Raw genomic sequence first — 18,552 nt, forward strand, 5'->3', positions numbered from 1 at the left:
TCCTTGGTTATCCTGGCTGTGTGCTTCGGGTCATTGTCATGTTGGAAGACCCAGCCTCGACCCATCTTAAAAGCTCTAACTGAGGGAAGGAGGTTGTTGCCCAAAATCTCGCAATACATGGCCCCGGTCATCCTCTCCTTAATACAGTGCAGTCGCCCTGTCCCATGTGCAGAAAAACACCCCCAAAGCATGATGCTACCACCCCCATGCTTCACAGTATGGATGGTGTTCTTGGGATGGTACTCATCATTCTTCTTCCTCCAAACAAGGTTAGTGGAATTATGACCAAAAAGTTCTATTTTGGTCTCATCTGACCACATGACTTTCTCCCATGACTCTTCTGGATCATCCAAATGGTCATTGGCAAACTTAAGACGGGCCTTGACATGTGCTGGTTTAAGCAGGGGAACCTTCCGTGCCATGCATGATTTCAAACCATGACGTCTTAGTGTATTACCAACAGTAACCTTGGAAACGGTGGTCCCAGCTCTTTTCAGGTCATTGACCAGCTCCTCCCGTGTAGTCCTGGGCTGATTTCTCACCTTTCTTAGGATCATTGAGACCCCACGAGGTGAGATTTTGCATGGAGCCCCAGTCCGAGGGAGATTGACAGTCATGTTTAGCTTCTTCCATTTTCTAATGATTGCTCCAACAGTGGACCTTTTTTCACCAAGCTGCTTGGCAATTTCCCCGTAGCCCTTTCCAGCCTTGTGGAGGTGTACAATTTTGTCTCTAGTGTCTTTGGACAGCTCTTTGGTCTTGGCCATGTTAGTAGTTGGATTCTTACTGATTGTATGGGGTGGACAGGTGTCTTTATGCAGCTAATGACCTCAAACAGGTGCATCTAATTTAGGATAATAAATGGAGTGGAGGTGGACATTTTAAAGGCAGACTAACAGGTCTTTGAGGGTCAGAATTCTAGCTGATAGACAGGTGTTCAAATACTTATTTGCAGCTGTATCATACAAATAAATAGTTAAAAAATCATAAATTGTGATTTCTGGATTTTTTTTTTTTTATTATGTCTCTCACAGTGGACATGCACCTACGATGACAATTTCAGACCCCTCCATGATTTAGGAGAACTTGCAAAATAGCAGGGTGTTCAAATATTTATTTTCCTCACTGTATATATATATATATATATATATATATAGACTGTATATATTTAAAAAAAAGTACAGGTGGGGTCACAGTCAGGAAATGGTTGGAAGGGTGGTTGTTTTAAATATATTCTGCTTTTAGTTACAGTTTCTTTTGAACTAGGATTTATCACTAATTGCATATTAAATTAATCTTATTCTATTTAAATTTTCCTTTTAGATCAAAATGCAAGTATATGCCTGGCTTTCTGGACAATCAGGAGTCAGTCAGTCAGTCAGTCAGTCAGTGTCAGCGGTGGAGTAGGGCGCTTCGGACCTTCCGCTTACGAGCCTGCTCTCACCCAGACCTGGCAGTCAGAAGCTAGGCAGGCTCTCCATACCTGTGCTGCACAAGGAAAACCGCAGCTCCTAGGAACCAGGAACCAGCTCCTTCTCCTCACTCCTCGTGGACATTTTTCTCCGCAGGTAAGCCCCTGTCTCTCAGGGCCTGCCATTCCTGGGGAACCTCTGACGACCGTCCTTCTCAGGACAGCCGTCACACAGACCCCACACTGCGGCTCTCCGCCCCGTCTTTCGCCCGGCATCGCCGCCCGCACGGCCACCCACGATTGTGGTGGCCCCCAGCCACCACCCCTGGGTGAATTTTCGGCGCTTTCCGGCGTTTTTACACGCCCGCGCCTGCCTGCTCCTTTTCGCGGCCGCCGCGCCTCTGGAAAGTCCGCCTACCGGCGCGCCGACCGTACACCCTGCACTTGCCACCAATAGTGCAGATCTCCCAGGATTATCGCCCCCGCACCCCTAGAGGTCCCCTCCACCCCCTGTTCAGCAACCAGATCGGTAAAATTATTTTTTACCAAGCTGACAGCCCCCCCAGCCTGGGTCCTGTGTTTTGCCTGGCGGCCATCTTGGTACACCCCAGCAGCAGTGACACCCCGCATCCCCCCCTTTTCCCCTCCATAATCCAACAGTCTTTGATCCAGGGTTTGATCCGATCGCCTTTAGGGATCAGGAAGGAATTTTTTTCCCTGCCGCAGCACTTTGGCCAGCTCGCCCAGGGTTTTTTTGCCTTCCTCTGGACCAAAATAGCCGAGAGTGAGGATCCTGCGAATCTTCTCTCACACAACACCTGCACCCCCGTCCACGGTGACTGGCAACAATGGTTAAATTGCGATACTCTGCAGAAACTATTTGGGGTCTGAGACAATTCGCAACAATATTACCTGCCGTCACCACAGAGGCCTTAAAAACAGATCAACTTTTGAGATTCGATCGTCGATCGATCATCAAAAATTTCAACCATTCAACACAGCTCAAGCACATATCTTGTGCGTTGATTAACACTAGATCGGCAGTAAAACACCGATCAGAAATCCACGATTTCTTACTACAAAACGATCTAGACTGCCTCTTTATTACAGAAAGTTGGCTTTCAGACGACTGCAACACCATTCTCGGAGAACTGGTACCAGTAAATTATCGCATCTTAACGGAAAACAGAATAGGGCAAAGAGGAGGAGGCCTTGCGGTGATTCATAAGTCTCATATTGCAATCACTAAACCGGTCCTTCAAAATCCTCTACCTTTTATGGAAACCCTTACGCTTCAACTTCAATCTAACTCCCAGGAGACCGTTCACATTCTCCTCTGCTATAGGCCACCTGGGCCCAAATCGCAGTTGCTACCAGCATTAACGGAGTTCATATCCACTTACTCCCTTAACAGCAATCATCTTTTGCTGCTCGGGGATTTCAATCTGTGGGCCAACTCCTCACAGGATCCCATCGCGGAGGCCTGCATCGACCACCTGGAAGGGTTAGGACTACAGCAACTTATATGCGGACCCACGCATGCTTCAGGTCACACACTCGACCTAATTTTCAGACAAAATCTGAAAATAAACATTTTGGGTAATGAACCTTTACCATGGACAGACCACCATGCAATTAGCTTCATAATTCCCAGAATTCCACTAGTTATAAAAGCACCCAAGCCGGTGACAATACACTGGGCTAGATCTCAGAAGAAGCTCCACTCGGAACTCTTCAAATCTACCCTGGGAAACCGAATTGGGGCTATTCCTCCTCAGCTAGCAGCCTCAGATACACTGGACGCCATAAATGCAGCTCTGCTACAGTCAGCCGACTTAGCAGCACCAAAGCACAAAGTCCGCAGCCGGGAAAAAAAGTCCAGCTGGTTCAATAACCAGCTGTCGCTACTGAAGCAAGAGCGCAGAAGGGCGGAAGCCGCCTGGAAAAGAAGCCCTTCAGAAGACCGCCTCAACATCTACAAAGCAGTAACAACACGATATCACAAAGAAATCTTCAAAGCCAAAAAACATCACTTTTCCATGGTGATTAACAGCGCCATGAATCGCCCACGAGAACTCTTCAGGATGGTCACCCAGACCATGAATCCGGGATGTCTTGAAGTCCCCACTTCAGACACCCAAGAGTTCTGTAATGAACTATCGGATTTTTTCATCAACAAAATTGAAAAAATTCGGGTAAGTGTTCTGCAAAACAATACTCCGCTCAGCCCCCTCTTCAATCAACTACAAAACACCGACAGAAATCCTCGACAATCAACTAAGTTCATTCTGGAACCAATCTCCGTCAATACCACCAAAAATATCATTGGTGCGTTGCGGAACAGCACAGCACCCAATGACATCATTCCCACCAAGCTACTGAAGGAATGTGCCGACATCCTGGCGCCTCCAATCACACAGCTTATAAATCAGTCATTTAAAGAAGGCATAGTGCCTTCCCTGCTGAAAGAGGGCACAATCCTGCCCATCTTGAAAAAACCTAATTTGGATCCTATGGACCCAACTCACCGCCGTCCCATAACAGGTCTAAATGCTCTTTCCAAGATAATGGAGAAAGTGGTGGTACAACAGCTGCAACAGCATCTGGATACCCACAACCTACTTGATCCATTTCAATCCGGTTTCCGTCCCGGACACGGGACGGAAACGGCCTTACTGAAAATATGGGACGATGCGCTCGAGGCCGCAGACGAAGGAGAATCTTGTCTCCTGGTTCTGCTGGACCTAAGCGCAGCCTTCGACACAGTAGACCATAAATTGTTACTGAGACGACTAGCAGAAGTCGCCAGAGTCGCAGAAGATGCTTTACCATGGTTCTCCTCTTTTCTTGGAAACCGATCACAAACAGTGAAACTGGGATCTTTCACGTCGGAAAAACGCACGGTGCCATGTGGGGTCCCCCAAGGATCCCCCCTATCACCGGTGCTGTTCAATATCTATCTTCGTCCTCTCTTTGATATTATCAGTAGCCAAGAACTACTCTATCACTCTTATGCAGACGACACGCAACTGTATTTTCGCATCTGCCAAAAAAAGGATCATCATCTCAGATTAGAGAAATGTCTCTCTTCAATAGAAAGCTGGATGACTAAGAGTTATCTTAAACTCAATAGCGCTAAAACAGAACTCTTTATGTTTAATGCCAGTCGGAAGAGCCAACTGGCAACAAACTGGACACCATCGCCCATTTTGGGACAAATCATCTCCCCTAGCTCCAAAGTCAAAAGTCTAGGAGTCACGTTTGACACCTTCATGACAATGGACGCACAAATAGGGTCAGTAGTCAGCGGGTCGCACCATTTGATGCGCCTACTACGCAGACTTATTCCATTTATCCCCAGAGAAGACGTAGCAGTCGTGGTGGGAACAATCGTGAATTCCAGACTGGACTATGCAAATGCCCTTTACCTCGGGCTCCCCAAGTACCAAATCGCTCGTCTGCAAGTCGTACAGAATACGGCCGCCAGACTGGTGACTGGGAAAAAATCTTGGGAATCAATCTCACCTTCACTGAGATCCCTTCACTGGTTGCCAGTGAAAGACAGAATTGCATTCAAAGCACTCTGCCTGACACATAAGTGCATCCATGGGAAGGCTCCAAGATATCTATGCGACAAGATCAAACCTCACAATTGCAACCGCATTCTGCGATCCACCGACCAAAATCTGGTCAAGGTTCCAAAAACCAAATACAAGTCCAAAGGAGAAAGAAGGTTTGCTTTCCAAGGTCCCAGGCTTTGGAATGCTTTACCAACCAGCATTCGGTTGGAGCAAAACCACCTGTCTTTCAGAAAGCAGATCAAAACCCTGCTCTTCTGATGGCATGAGACACTAACAACCAGCGCCCAGAGGCGATTCAGTTCGCATGTGCCGCGCTATATAAGTTTTTCATTCATTCATTCATTCATTTTGTTTTATTCAAATAATTAAAGACACTGCATTTATTCAAGTATTCTGTACATTTGTCCTTATTTTATTTTAATGTAACAGAATGACACAAAGCTACTCAGATACTTAGGCCCCATACACACGGCCGAGGAACTCGACGTGCCAAACACATCGAGTTCCTCGGCCAGTTCAGCCCTGAAGCCGCCGAGGAGCTTGACGGGCCGAGAGCTCCCATAGAACAACGAGGAAATAGAGAACATGTTCTCTATTTCCTCGTCGAGCTCCTCGTCGGCTTCCTCGGCGAAATTGTACACACGGCCGGGTTTCTCGGCAGAATTCAGCCAGAAACTCGGTCGGAAGCTGAATTCTGCCGAGGAAACTGGTCGTGTGTACGGGGCCTTAGATTTGTATTTTAAAGTAAAATTAAAATACGAAAAAGATTTTATATACAATTAGTGATGAACATCAATGTAAATGGATCTGTTACTTTAAGCAAAATCGAATCAAACCAAATCAAGTTTTATTTTTTATTTTTTTGCTTAAAAAAATCAAATGTCCAAGTTGTTAACCTTGTATTGTAAAACATACTTCATCTGCATCTTTCACTGATCCAGAGGAAGACAAAAAACATTTCAAGCATATATGGAACATACCACTTACCCTAGCATAAAACTGGATTATTGAATGTCTTAGGACATTTTTTTCTGTTTTGTTTTTGTGTGGAAGGGATGTTTTTTCTTTATAATTTAGTGACGTGTTATACCTGGTTTTGCAAACTCATATCACCAAATGATGAGGTCTACTGGTTGAGTGCTGGCTTTTGTCTTTTTTGAGATATAATATTATATTACTGTTACCCATGCACAAGTAAGGCTCGGGTGCTGAATAGAATTGATACAGCTTTTTATTAATGTCTGTACCCCGGGCAGGAGATATCTTCTAAGTTTAGGTACTGGTGAGCAATGTTTAATTCCATCCAGGAATTTTTTTAATTTCAGCACATTTTATTTGGGGTCCAGATTTAAAGCAGATATGTGATCTTTCCCCTCTGCCACAGAGTTTTTCAGGTATTACAGGCCTTTATAGGGGCAAGAGAAACTAGGTGGGAATGACTCATCTAAATGACTTATTCTATAGATAACTATGGGTTCTGTTTATAGAATTAACCATAAAGGTACAAGAATCAGCTTCCTCTGTGCTGCAATGGATTTCTATGGAAAACTAAAATTTACCTTTATTGTTTAAATCACTGCGCTAATCACTGTCTACTTGACAGGTTCACTTTAAACAGCAGGCCCCCACATTCACTCAGTGTCTGTATTAATAAATGCAATTCAGGTTGATTCAGTATGGTGCTAATTACTGTTCAGGAACAAGCAATTATCTTCCCCTAGAACAACTGTCATTCTGTATTTCCCTTATTCGTTGTTCAGCCCACCTGGTTCTAACCTTCCTAATATCCCTGCTTCCCACTCTCCTCTTCTCCTCCAAAAGAAAGAAATTTGTTTCGTGTCTGGCGTCCATTATCGGCTCTTTAATATAACATATAAGCAAGATTTGCCAGACAGGAGAGTGAATGGCAACAGCATCTGGTGAGCTTTTTTCTTAAGGGAGTGGAGGATTATTGGTGTTGTAACACTAGTTTTTACACTAATTTCATCACATTCGAATGGATTTGAGTCAATGTTTTTGCATGAGACTGCAAGATATTGTTTCACATTTCTATGGACACTTTATATCATTTAAATTTATTTGAGCATGTTTTGCATGGTGATACACTCTAGTGCGCTACTGTGAAATGTATGTTTTTTGATTGCAGTATATATTTTTTACGTTTTTTTAAAATATATTATAAGTAGCGGTACAATTATTTATAATACACATTCTGGAGCGCAGTGTGCACATACCGTATAAATAATAAAATGGAATGACACAGAGAAAAGTATTGAACACGCTAAGTTTATTTAATACTTTGTACAAAATCCTTTGATGGTAATGACAGCTTCAAGATGGAGAAACTAGTTGCATGCATTGAGCCTCTTCTCTAAACTCTGATCTTTAGTTCTTTTTATAGATTTTCTATTGGATTCAAGTCAGGTGATTGGCTGGGCCATTTTAGCAGCTTTATTTTCTTTCTTTGAAACCAGTTGAGTTTCCTTGGCTTTGTATTTGGGATCATTGTCTTGCTGAAATGTAAGTATATTTTTCCATTCATCCTTCCTTCAATGACATGAAGTTTGTCAGTACCGTATGCTGAAAAACCATGATGTACCCACCTCCAAACTTCACTGTTGGTATATGAGTGTTTTTGGGGTGATGTTTTCTTTGAAACAACTGTACCTGATAATTCTAGGTCTTTCTGAAGCTCTCCACAAGTGGTCCCTGGCTCTTGGACTACTCTTCTGATAATTATTTTCACTTCTTTGTCAGAAATCTTGTGAAGAGCACCAGGCCTTTGAAGATTTACAGTGAAATTATGTTCTTTCCACGTTTGGATTATGGCCCCAACAGTGCTCACTGGCCCTGGCTCCATAGTCCCTACATTTCATCGCATTTGACATTATGTAAGTATTCAGGGCAGGCTAATTTGCCTTTTCCTGTTATGACCAGTTACAACTAAATTAATTATACTTTATTCTTTATAGATATTCTTGAGCATCTGCCCGATAAGTGTTCACACATGAAACGTGTCGGGCATTTAGGATGCAGACATATGCATGTACTAGACAATCAATCCAAGTCATCATCCACAAATTAATCATGTTTTTACTGCTTTTTCATCATTCCTATTACCTTTGCAATGTGCTGCCTATATGACATATGTATATATATGAATTTATAGAATGTATCAATCAATTGTTTCAGATTACCATGTGGTGCCAAGCTGATATATATCTACAGTCATGGCCGAAATTGTTGGCACCCCAATTTTCTTTCCAGAAAATCAAGTATTTCTCACAGAAAAGTATTGCAGTAACACATGTTTTGCTATACACACGTTTATTCCCTTTGTGTGTATTGGAACAAAACAAAAAAGGGAGGAAAAGAGCAAATTGGACATAATGTCACACAAAACTCCAAAAATGGGCTGGTCAAAATTCTTGCCACCCTTTCAAAATTGTGGGTAAATAAGATTGTTTAAAGCATGTGATGCTACTTTAAACTCACCTGGGCAAGTAACTGGTGTGGGCAATATAAAAAATCACACCTGAAAGCAGATAAAAAGGAGAGAAGTTCACTTAGTGTTTGCATTGTGTGTCTGAGGACTTGTCTGAGGACTTGAGAACCAAAATTGTGGAAAAATATCGACAATCTCAAGGTTACAAGTCCATCTCCAGAGATCTAGAATTGCCTTTGTCCACAACATTATTAAGAAGTTTGCAACCCACTGTAGCTAATCTCTGTGGGCGTGGACAGAAGAGAAAAATTGATGAAAGGTTGCAACGCAGGATAGTCCAGATGGTGGATAAGCAGCCCCAAACAACTTCCAAAGAAATTCAAGCTGTCCTGCAGGCTCAAGGAGCATCAGTGTCAGTGTGAACTATCCGTCGACATTTAAATGAAATGAAACGCTATTGCAGGAGACCCAGGAGGTCCCTACTGCTGACACAGAGACATAAAAAGCAAGACTACAGTTTGCCAAAATGTACTTGAGTAAGTCAAAATCCTTCTGGGAAAATGTGATTCTACTGTTTACCGAAAATGGAATGAGGCCTACAAAGAAAAGAACACAGTACCTGTAGTGAAATATGGTGGAGGTTCAATTATGTTTTGGGGTTGTTTTGCTGCCTCTGGCACTGGGTGCCTTGAATGTGTGCAAGGAATCATGAAATCTGAGGATTACCAAAGGATTTTGGGTCGCACTGTAGAGCCCAGTGTCAGAAAGCTGGGTTTGTGTCCGAGATCTTGGGTCTTCCAGCAGGACTATGACCCCAAACATATGTCAAAAAGCACCCAGAAATGGATGGCAACAAAGCACTGGAGAGTTCTAAAGTGGCCAGCAATGAGTCCAGATCTAAATCCCATTGAACACCTGTGGAGAGATCTTAAAATTGCTGTTGGGAAAAGGCGCCCTTCCAATAAGAGAGACCTGGAGCAGTTTGCAAAGGAAGAGTGGTCCAAAATTCCCGGGTGAGAAGCTTATTGATGGTTATAGGAAGCGACTGATTTCAGTTATTTTTTCCAAAGGGTGTGCAACCAAATATTAAGTTAAGGGTGCCAAGAATTTTGACCAGCCCATTTTTGGAGTTTTGTGGGACATTATGTCCAATTTGCTTTTTTTCTCCCTTTTTTTGTTTTGTTCCAATACACACAAAGGGATGTGTGTAGCAAAACACGTGTTACTGCAATACTTTTCTGTGAGAAATACTTGGTTTTCTGGAAACATTTCTGGGGTGCCAACAATTTCAGCCATGACTGTATGTATCCTTGATGTTCATGCTACATGTGCACATATGTGTGTGCGAATATATATGAAATAATACTTTTTATTTGTCTTCCATTATTGATATGTATTTTTTACATATTTCTATGTCAAATAAATATGTTCTTTTACTAATTTACCTCCACAATGCCAATAGCCTCATTTAAAGTCCCAATTTTCCTTCTTTATTTACTTGAACCAGGGATGGAGGCACACCACAAATGTGCTTCATCAAAAGTTCCAAAATCCACCCTCTTTCAATAGTTCTCGCTGGAACATTCAGAAATGTAGAAATCCCTTCTGTAACCAATGCCATCCGTATGTTTCAACAGTAAGGTTGCAAAGGTCTTAAGAAAGCTCTTTGCTTTTACCCATTATGAGATGTTTCTTGTGTGACACCTTGGTAATCAGGCACCTTTTTACAGGCCATCGGTTGAGACTGAACCAGCTAATTTTTTTCTAATTACTGATAGATTTCAGCTGGTGTCTTGGCTTTCCATACCTTTCTGCACCTTCTTTTCTTCACGCGTTCAATACCTTTTCCCTGTGTCATTCCATTGTATTACACATAGCTTAATTTCTGAACTTTGGTTTGGTTTCTTTGTATTATGGATTGCATAGGTTGTAGCCGACATGTGGTGACAATTTCATGTCAATAGAGCCTCTAGAAATACAGTATATTTACCTAGTAAATGGTGATGTGTCCAAATACTTATTTTACCCACAGTATATAACACTGATTTATATTAAAACAAAGCTTTTTATGTGAGTTTCTTATTGAATGTAATCTATCGGCATACAATATTCTGTCCCCACAGTGTTTGGCAATAGGAGGACATGGAGGAGGTGCGAGGGAGAGGAGTGTCATTTACCTCTATGTATATGCCCACATGTGTGACTCATAGTCACATGGGCTGCACAGATAAGAAAAAGGAGGAAATTTAGAGTTTAGAAGGGAACTGAAATATGAGCATGCTCAGTAGAGGGACACCAGCTGTTCTACACAATTGAATAGAAACTGGCATAAGTGGCGCAGATAACCATAAAACAGGTCTATCTGCTTAGTTAAAGTGGCTCCCACTACTCCAGACAGTTTCTTGCACCAGTTTTCTGGAGCAAGAAGTTTAGTTAATTCCCCTGAATGTGTTTTTCTTAGGTAATTCTAAAAAGCAGAATAACAAACATACAAGTAATAATAGGGGATAATAATAATAATAATAATAATAATAATAATAATAATAATAATAGAATAATGTAACCCAATGAGCATGGTAGCAAAACAATGCTGCCTTTCCTTACAACAGAAAATTTACTGTTATTATATCTCAGAAGCTGTTCCTGCTAGAAATTCCTGCTTACTTCATCCAAAACAAGCCTTGCAAGGCCGCTCTGGTTTCCAGCTTTATTAATAAAGGATTTGTAGAATGACAATGCTTTCTCCTCTTCTCTGTTTAAAGGCTTATCATTTAATACATTTTCAATAGGTTTATGATTGATGAAGTGATTTGGCGAAGATTGCAGAATCTCAGCTTACAATGGTTCTGCTGAGTTATGTCTAAAAAGACAGTAAGCTACCTTTTTTTTAAGTGTGAGGTCTAATATGAGGTATTTTATTGTTGTTCACATGTCAGTGAATGTCAGTATTTTCCAATAGTTCAAAGCCTTTGTCATATATTCAAGGAGAGCTTCTGCCCAAGTAAAAAACAGAATTTCCTTTTTATGTAAATGGCTCTCAAATACCAGAACAGATTGATTAAAGGGTTAAAGAGTCACTTCACCATTATCGTAAAACTTACAACAAAGGCGCCTTAAAAAATGTTTAGTAGTGGCAATTTACAGATACTAATAGATAACTGTGAGCTTTTTGGTCTTCACAAAGCTTATTGTTCTTTTCCTCCCCCTTCTTCTGCCAAACGGTGGCAATTTTCACTAAGACCAGTTGAATTCATCTCCTTTTACTTCTTGGAGCTTTGGGTCTGTCTCCTAAAACATTCCCAGGATGCAGCTATAAGGCTAGGGTTACATCACCAGTGCTGAACTGGGATGTGGAAAAAGAGTAGTTGTAAGTGTAGCGCTACCTCCTAGAGGGCCGCTGGATTTTGTGTCCCCCATTCCTGCACAACCAGACAACATGCATTTTCCAACTTCCATGCAGACTCCGTAACAAGTTCATGGGATTGTTTTTTGTTGCTATATTGAGGGCTATCAACTTGGATAGGGATGAGGGATTATGGGATGCCCAACTTCGAACTTGGTAGAACAACTTGAGGACAGACTTCTCTATATACAAAAAAATGGATCCTGGACTGTACTCCCTCCGGAATAATGTCAGTCTTTAATGGATCAGAAACAAATTTCCTCTTTCAGGAGCTTTTGTCCCCATTGGTGAAACTCACAAAGTCCCAACTGCGTGCAGGAGCTCTACGTCCCCTGTGCAGAAAATTCCAGCACACCTGGCTGTCTTGAAAAGTGTCCAACAGCAAGGGATTTAGGTTAACTGTGACATTGTCCCAATGAAAGCTCACTAAATGTTGCATCTGGCAGCCTTCTCCCTCGTTGTCCCTGGGGGTGATAGGTAGAGGTATTTACACTGTCCCCTTGGCTCCCGCTGCTTGCATAAACTGCTGTTCAGACCTCCTGCTGGACAGATCTTAGCTCACTAAGCAGGGTGTGTTCTGGTTGGATGTGGTAGTGGAGATACCACTGTTCAACTTCTCTTTCTTCTTCCTCAGCTTCAGCCTGGAGGCAGAGCCCCCAGCCATGGGGTCCCCTTGCAAGCCCCACAACTTCAGCCTCAACACTCCCTATTCAACCCAACAACAATCCCCTGGCTAGGCTTTTTAATATTTAAAATATTTATGGACCATCTTCCCACCCTCTGGGTCGTCCTTCCCATCCTCTGGATTGCCAGAGATCTTCTAAATATTCAGGCTACCTTTTTAATAACTCCTCCCACTAAATATTGGAACTTTCCTACAAGCTTACAGAAGCCAGGGGGAGGTACCAAAAGCTCAGCTTGCATCGGCTCGGATGCAGGCGCCACCATTGAAACTAAGAGAAACCAGCAGTGTAGCCTGCAGGCTTCACCGCCGGTTTCCTACTGCACATGCGCGAGTTGCGCAGCACTTTCTGAATGGCCCACCATCTTCTGGGACACACACAGGTCCCAGAAGGTAGCTGGGTGAAGGAGGAAATTGGCGCCATGGGCCGCAGCCGAGGTAGGAAGAAAGTACACTCATTACTTCACATAAGGTAAGTAAATGGGAAAAAAATAATAAATTATCCAAAAACGAGAGGTGGAGGGGTGGTCATTCCTTTAAGAACAAGTTGTAAAATAAGGTGGAACTCAGCTTTTAGCTACTGTGAGGACAATGTCATAAAAATGCTTAATCTTATCCACATCGCTTCCCACATAAAGAAACCCTGCCTTTACCTGTCGACAGATGCTGAAAATATATTTGACTGAGTCAGTTGGCAATACTGCATCAGTCTAGGCCCCAACTTTCTCCAGTGAATAAGAGAAATCTAGTATACTCTCACTGCAGTAGTTAAGGTCAATGCCCCCTCTCCCTATTTATCATCTTTGGAACTATTTCTTTACAGCGTGAGAGCTGACCCAAATATCCAAGGCTTGTTAATTTGAGACAAACAACCCAAGATCTCTGCATACAGAGAGAACTTTCCATTTTCCCTTACCTCCCCACACACCTCTCTCCCTAATCTCCTGAGAGAACTTGACACTTACAGTGACCTTGCCTCCAATCTAACTTTCACTGTGCATAAAAAGGGATTAAATATCTTGGAACATTTATTTCCACCAACCTAAAAGACACTTTCACCCTGAAATTTTTTCTACTCTTCCACAAAACTCCACAAATTCTACACAAGTGAGGTACAGGCCTCTTTTCGTGGTTTGGCCATCGTAATATTCTTAACATTTATATTCTCTCAAAGCTTCTTTACCTGTTCACGTCACTACCAATCTCCATCCCCACATGGTTCCTGAAATCAGTTAATTCCACCTTGTACAAACTTCTATGGGCTCAAAAACCCCAGAAAAACAAAATTAGTATTCTCTCTTTTTACAAGGAATGTGGCGGTGTGGCCTTCCCTGATATCCTAAAATGCCACCCACTTGACCAAACTGTTGGACTGGCACAAACATGAAGGCTTGAAAACTTTTGCCTCCATAGAAAAAGCATCCATGCCCTACCTCCTTCATCTTAAAATACACTCTACTATTGGCTCCACCCTCAAATGTTGTGCATCTGCCTTGTAAAAATATATACTTTTCCTAGCTCCATCTCCTCTCTATCCAGTCTTAGGTAATCCTGCCTTCCCTGATGGCAAACTCAGGTCCTTTTCATGATCTCATTGAGAGGAATATGTCCCAGGACTCTCAGTTCACAACACATGAAGGATGGCTTTCCCTTAATGCCCACAAGGGCTGATGGTTTATTCAGTTTAGGTGTTTGGAGAACCTTGCAACTACTCTATCTTCTCCTCTCATTACCTACAGTACTTATGGCGACCCTAAGAGTCCACTTGCTGCCTTTGGGAGTCGATGTACGGAAAAATACCCATTCAGACACTCTCTTTCAATTATGTACTCTCTGGACTCCCAGCCTCTAGAACAGCCCTCAAAATTTCCACTCGCCTGCTAGCATTTGGCGAGTGGATATAAGATCAGAGCGAGTGTGGAGCCCGTAGTGAAGGATACCGGTGATGTGGGCGTATAGGAGGATCCAGCAGGCAGTCAGTGTGCTAGGATTGGAGTCTACAATCTCCGATCACTGTGATCACTATGTGACCACTCTCCACACAATAAGATTTAATCGGCGTGTCAGTGGGGGTGACGTATGGGAGCTGTAAGGGCCTGCGGTGACCTATAGGAGAGGCATATAGCACAGAGGGGCGGGGCAGCGTGCCGTCCCATGTGCGTGCAATGCTGAGCGGAGTCTGCACAGAGCTCCTCTGGATCGGATTGGCTGTTCCAGTGTACTAGATGCGGGTCACCTTCTCTGTGATCTGGGTGATGTCCTCTTGTAGGTGGCTCACCTGTTTGGGATCAAAGTGCCCCCCCGCTGAGCTCTGGAGATGTGAAGAAGAGTGCTGAGTGCATGGGAGCACTGTTATCATTCCTGCGGGGACTGTGACAGCTGGAAAACCTTCTGCATAAAGAGCCGCATTCCTGCTGCTCATCTCTGATCAGCTGATTGATTGCCAAGTCCTTCTAGAAGGGGATCCATCCTCCCACCCACACATGCCTCCAACGGTCTCCTGATGTAAACTTCTCAACCAGTAGTGGAAATGACAATAAGGGCCCCTTATATTTGTCAGGGAAGGTTCCCCCCGCTGGTGTTACTGCCTGTTATTTGGCGTGCAGTACTGTGGCCCACCACCAGGTGTCTCCCGGCAGTCTTGGACTGCCACGGGAGCCCTCCCTTGGTGGTATTATGTGATCCTTGGGCTGCAGTACTGGCGTCCACCAGCAGGGCGTTCTTGGCAGTATGGAGCATACAGCCCTTCCTGCGTTCAGGTGTGACCTGAATGCAATCAGCACGCCTCTATAAATACCCGGCGTGTGTAATCACTCCTCGCCCTGGTATCGTCATACCTCCTGGACCTGAGCTTGCATTTGACCCAGATTTCTGGACCTGATCCTGATCCTGATCCTTGATTCCTGCCTGGACTTGGCCTCCCTGTGTCCTGATTCCTGTCCCCATCCTTACCCATCTACTGACCTCCCATGTGTATGACCTTGGCTTGGCTCGTTTATGAATACGGTATTCCCCTTTATTTGTACATACTGTTTGTCGTTTTATTGTGCACTGGTGGTTCACACATTTGTAAATAAACACCTTTCATTTCACTACTCACCTTGTTTGGTTCCTCTGTGCGGTCACACAGTCTGATCTACCAGCATTCCTGACAGTATACCAGGGCCATCCCTTGATCAGACGTGATTGCTTTGAGGAATCATACTGGTGTAGTGTGTGGCTCTAAAGATGGATTTCAATGAAATCATTTACTATTCTCTGCTGGCAGAGGAGGATGAGGAGTATTGTCGCCAGGTTTTTGAGGGATGGACAAGTGACCAGCTGATGGAAGCCATCCGATCAGCCCATTCCATGGTGGATCAGGGTTATATGTCTTATGATGATGTTCAGGCATTAATTCGGTTGTGTGTAAAGCCAGCTCTGTCATTTATTCCTGATGGCAGTGACGGTTTCTCTCCCCCCTTCAGTCATGACCAAGTTGAATCCCTGGTGTGGTTATTAGAGGATGATCCGGCGTCTTTTGATGAGCATTATTCCTCCTGTCCCCAGCAAAAGTTGTCTGAGTGCATTTGTTCTGTGCAGTCTCTGATTAGGCAAGGTGTGTGTGAACCTGCTTTTGTTCAGCCTGTGCTGCAGGCATGGTCAGATCTCCTGATTTCTGCCAAACCACCTGTTTCCAGCCCTGCCATTAACAACTCACATTCCCAAAGATCCATCTGTCCATCACCAATGGCAACCCCAGTCGAAGCTCAGTATACACTGCTTCCCACCAGATGCCAATATCCAGTCTCTGCTCCCTGTACCTATCCTGCATACAACCCACCTGTCTCTTCTCAGCCGCCTACTAACCCACAAAAACTTCCTCCAGCTACTGTTCCCTCTACTCTGCCATATCCCAATCCTCCTTTCCAGTCCGCTGCACCCCTTACCTACAGAGCTTCTGTGGCTAAGCCCAAGAAAAAACGAAAGTTTTTCCCAACCAAGATGATCCTGCCAGTAACCCAACCTGTCTCCACACCAACCAACCTGCTCCAGTCTGCTTGCATGCCAGCTGAACCTGATTCTGCCAAACCTCTACCTGCTATGCGGCCAGTTTGCCAGCCTGATCCTGTATGCCAGCCTGAAGTTCCTGTGCCAGTTTGCCAGCCTGAAGTTGCTGTGCCAGTTTGCCAGCCTGAAGTTGCTGTGCCAGTTTGCCAGCCTGAAGTTGCTGTGCCAGTTTGCCAGCCTGAAGTTGCTGTGCCAGTTTGCCAGCCTGTTTCAGTGCCATCCGCCCTGCCTGTTTCAGTGCCATCCGCTGCCCAGTCTGAGGTGTCCCTGCCTGCTGCCCAGCTCAACGACCCGGAGCCTGCTGCCCAGCTCGACGACCCGGAGCCTGCTGCCCAGCTCGACGACCCGGAGCCTGCTGCCCAGCTCGACGACCCGGAGCCTGCTGCCCAGCTCGACGACCCGGAGCTTGCTGCCCAGCTCGACGACCCGGAGTCTGCTGCCCAGCTTGATTTGCCCCTATCTGCATCCCAGCTTGATGTACTTTTTGCCCAACCTAAGATTTTTGTACCCGCTGCCCAGCTTGAGCTGCACTTTGCCCTGTTAAAAGTCATGGACTTTCATCAGGCCCAACCTGATGTGACTTTATCTGCTGCCCAGCTTGACACCAGGGACTTCCCCCAGCAACATCTAATTGGAGCGTCCGGAGGCCGCTCCTTTGAGGGGGGGTACTGTCAGGGAAGGTTCCCCCCGCTGGTGTTACTGCCTGGTATTTGGCGTGCAGTACTGTGGCCCACCACCAGGTGTCTCCCGGCAGTCTTGGACTGCCAGGGGAGCTCTCCCCTGGTGGTATTATGTGATCCTTGGGCTGCAGTACTGGCGTCCACCAGCGGGGCGTTCTTGGCAGTATGGAGCATACAGCCCTTCCTGCGTTCAGGTGTGACCTGAATGCAATCAGCACGCCTCTATAAATACCCGGCGTGTGTAATCACTCCTCGCCCTGGTATCGTCATACCTCCTGGACCTGAGCTTGTATTTGACCCTGATTTCTGGACCTGATCCTGATCCTGATCCTTGATTCCTGCCTGGACTTGGCCTCCCTGTGTCCTGATTCCTGTCCCCATCCTTACCCATCTACTGACCTCCCATGTGTATGACCTTGGCTTGGCTCGTTTATGAATACGGTATTCCCCTTTATTTGTACATACTGTTTGTCGTTTTATTGTGCACTGGTGGTTCACACATTTGTAAATAAACACCTTTCATTTCACTACTCACCTTGTTTGGTTCCTCTGTGCGGTCACACAGTCTGATCTACCAGCATTCCTGACAATATTGCTCTGGAGGTGATCATCGCAGTCCTGTCCATTGTGAGGAATGCCCTGGTCTGCTGGGCTGTGGTCATCAACAGAACTCTAAAGAATGGCACCAATTATGTCCTGATATTGTTGTCGGTGGCTGATATAAAGGTGGGCCTGCTCGCCTTTCTGTTCACCATCAGCTTTAAGACTGATTTCCACAGATGCCTGCTCTTGGCCTGCCTTGTTCTGGTTCTGACCCAAAGCTCCATCTTTGATTTGACTATAGACGGGTACCTGGCCATCAAGACCCCTCTCAGGTCGGTGAATTGTGGAGGCGCCCAGATGGGGTAGCTTTTTACTTTACATGGCAGTAATGATGTGTACAGTGCCTATAGTAGGCAATCATATTTTACCCTTATTTTATTTATCATAGTCAGATCCATGAAATATGATTGCCAATTGCTGGTATTGGTTATTTTTTTTTTTTTTTCCTTATTCAGTGTAATAATTAAAAAAATAAAATAACCAATACCAGCAATCGGCAATCATATTTTATTGACCTGGCTGTGATAAATAAAATATGATCTTTTACAAGGGCATGTTTAGGGGTGGGGTTGGGCGGGGCAACTGGTGGCGAGTAACTCTTAAGGCCTGGCGAGTAGCTCAGGACTTGACATTTTAAGCCCTGCTCTAGAAGATGTAATTTCTCCCTTCTGGGACTTAAATATCACCCCCCCCCCCC

General features: G+C 44.4%; 1 protein-coding gene across 1 annotated transcript in view; it reads left to right on the top strand.

Moving 5' to 3' along the window:
* RAD51AP2 (RAD51 associated protein 2) overlaps window positions 1–18,161 on the top strand; it is an 81,099-nt gene extending 62,938 nt beyond the window's left edge. Inside the window, exon 5 of the mRNA XM_040347679.1 lies at window positions 17,856–18,161. Coding sequence (XP_040203613.1) covers window positions 17,856–18,161 — 306 coding nt within the window. The remainder of the gene's footprint in view (window positions 1–17,855) is intronic.
* Window positions 18,162–18,552: the final 391 nt, after the last annotated feature.

The sequence above is a fragment of the Rana temporaria genome, chromosome 4 (assembly GCF_905171775.1).
Source record: "Rana temporaria chromosome 4, aRanTem1.1, whole genome shotgun sequence".
NCBI lineage: Eukaryota > Metazoa > Chordata > Amphibia > Anura > Ranidae > Rana > Rana temporaria.